This window comes from Bison bison, unplaced genomic scaffold, assembly GCF_000754665.1.
Source record: "Bison bison bison isolate TAMUID 2011002044 unplaced genomic scaffold, Bison_UMD1.0 scf7180017864456, whole genome shotgun sequence".
Classification (NCBI taxonomy): Eukaryota; Metazoa; Chordata; class Mammalia; order Artiodactyla; family Bovidae; genus Bison; species Bison bison.
Window position 1 is genome coordinate 5416480 of NW_011495018.1, and position 2041 is coordinate 5418520.

General features: G+C 45.1%; 1 protein-coding gene across 1 annotated transcript in view; it reads left to right on the forward strand.

The window, feature by feature from the left end:
* Positions 1–1215: 1215 nt before the first annotated feature.
* Positions 1216–2041, forward strand: part of LOC105002517 (chromosome unknown open reading frame, human C10orf90) — a 95910-nt gene continuing 95084 nt past the window's right edge. The window contains exon 1 of the mRNA XM_010859153.1: positions 1216–1351. Within this exon, the coding sequence (XP_010857455.1) occupies positions 1306–1351 (46 nt within the window). The 5' untranslated portion in view covers positions 1216–1305. The remainder of the gene's footprint in view (positions 1352–2041) is intronic.

Here is a 2041-nt window from a genome sequence, read left to right on the forward strand (position 1 = left end):
TTGCCTACCTGGTGTGAAAAACCAATTCATTAGAAAAGACCCTGATGCTGGGAAAGATTGAAGGCAAAAGGAGAAGAGGGTGGCAGAGAATCAGATGGTTGGATGGCATCACCGAGTCAATGGGCATGAGTTTGAGCAAACTCTGGGAGATAATGAAGGACAGGGAAGCCTGGCATGCTGCAGTCCATGGAATCGCAAAGAGTCAGACATAACTTAGTGACTGAACAACTATAATGAGTGGCATTGACCTGACTCAAAGTACCCTGGGGTTGTCCAGTGACTTTTACACTGTCCTGGTGTTTATGAAGCAACTTACGGAGGTGCTGTCCATTTATCTAATGACCCATACCAACGGTGCCTTATCCCAGAGTATAAAACCACTCTCTGAATGAAACAGTGTATTTCATTTGAAAGGCAATGAGTTATGCAATTTATCATGTTCCCCTCTTTGGCCTTGGCTGCTGCAAACGCACCCTTAGTTTGTGGTTCTTCTGTGCCAGGGTCATCTTTAGCCCAGGCTTTATGGTCCAATGAGTTCTCCAGTTCATTACTTGCGTCTTTTATCAGTTTTGCTGGCTTTTATCCGTGTTGTTAATTATAGGCCACCTCAAATGTGATTGGGTATAAATTATAAAACAATATTCATTATAATTTAGTGTCAAAGGTGCTTTGTTAAATTGTTGGAATTGATCATTCCTGTAATAGCTTGCATGGTACACAGACTGCCCTGTTGCTTAATTTTCTAGATAAGCCACTTTGTAAAAATTGGTAACATGTATTACAAATAGGATAAACAAATTAACATTGTGATGTTATCTGAATGTATTTTAATAGTGAGGGAACATATCCACAGTAAAAAATGCTGCCTGGCAAGAGAACCAGCATCATCAAAACAAGGTAAAAAATAAAAAATAATGAGAAGTTGAGGGGAAATGTGTATCTGAATGTAGGCAGTAGGTAAAATTGTCGTCTCACATCTAACAGTGCTCTGCAGAAAACTTAATGGTTGCACAAACTTTTTTTTTAACTTGTCAACAAAGCCTCAGATATAAAAGTCAAAGTGATGATTGCTATTCCTTCTCAGGAGAAATAGCACAGGGTGGACTCCTCACCCGCTCCCTGGTTGCCATGGAAACATTCTGGTGACTTCATCACAGGTAGAGTGTTTGGAGGTTCTTCAGCCCACCACAGAAGGTGGGAGCCTGACTCATTCCGAGAGGAGTTTCGGATGTGAACTGTGGCCAATTTTTCTTCCCTTTAGCCCAGTGCATCTTTGCCATTAACAGACCTTTGAATCTAAGTAAAATGTCTTTGAAACATCAGTGGAATATGATCAAGCTGTCTGAGGAAGGTATGTTCTGATTTTCTCCCATAGATATAATGCCTATCAAAATGAGAAATGATTTATTTGTTCAGTCAACAATTGGTGAAGGTCTTCAGTTGGCAGGCACTGCGCTGGGCATGGGAGGGAAGGTGATGATGAGGTGCCCTCTAAAGGCCTCCATCAACTTGAGGGGACAGACCCACGCCCAGATGATTACAGGGCAGTGTAATGAGAACTCACGGCAATGGCGGCCTGTTGGGGGCACCGTGCTGGGTTAGATTGTGTCTCTCCGAAGTTGTGCTCGAGCCTTAACCTCTGAATGGACTGGATTTGGAAACAAGGTCTTTGCAGGTGTAGTCAGGATGAGGTCATACTGGCTTGGGGTGAGCCTTCCATCCAGTGACTGGGGCCATTGTAATAAGAGAGAGTTTGGAGAAATAGAGACAAAGGGAGGATGGCCACATGAGGATGAAGGCGGACGACTGATGCTGCCACAAGCCAAGGAACGCCAGGGGTTGCCAGCAGCCGCCAGAAGCAGGAAGCGGCAAGGAAGGATGCTCCCTGCATCCTTCAGAGGGAGCATGGGCCTGCCGGCAGCTTGGCGTCAGACGTCTGGCCTCCAGGACTGTGAGACAGTAAACTCCTGCTGTTGCAACTCGCCCGTTGTGCTCATTTGTTGTGGCAGCTCTAGGAAAGGAACACAGGCGGGGGCACGGG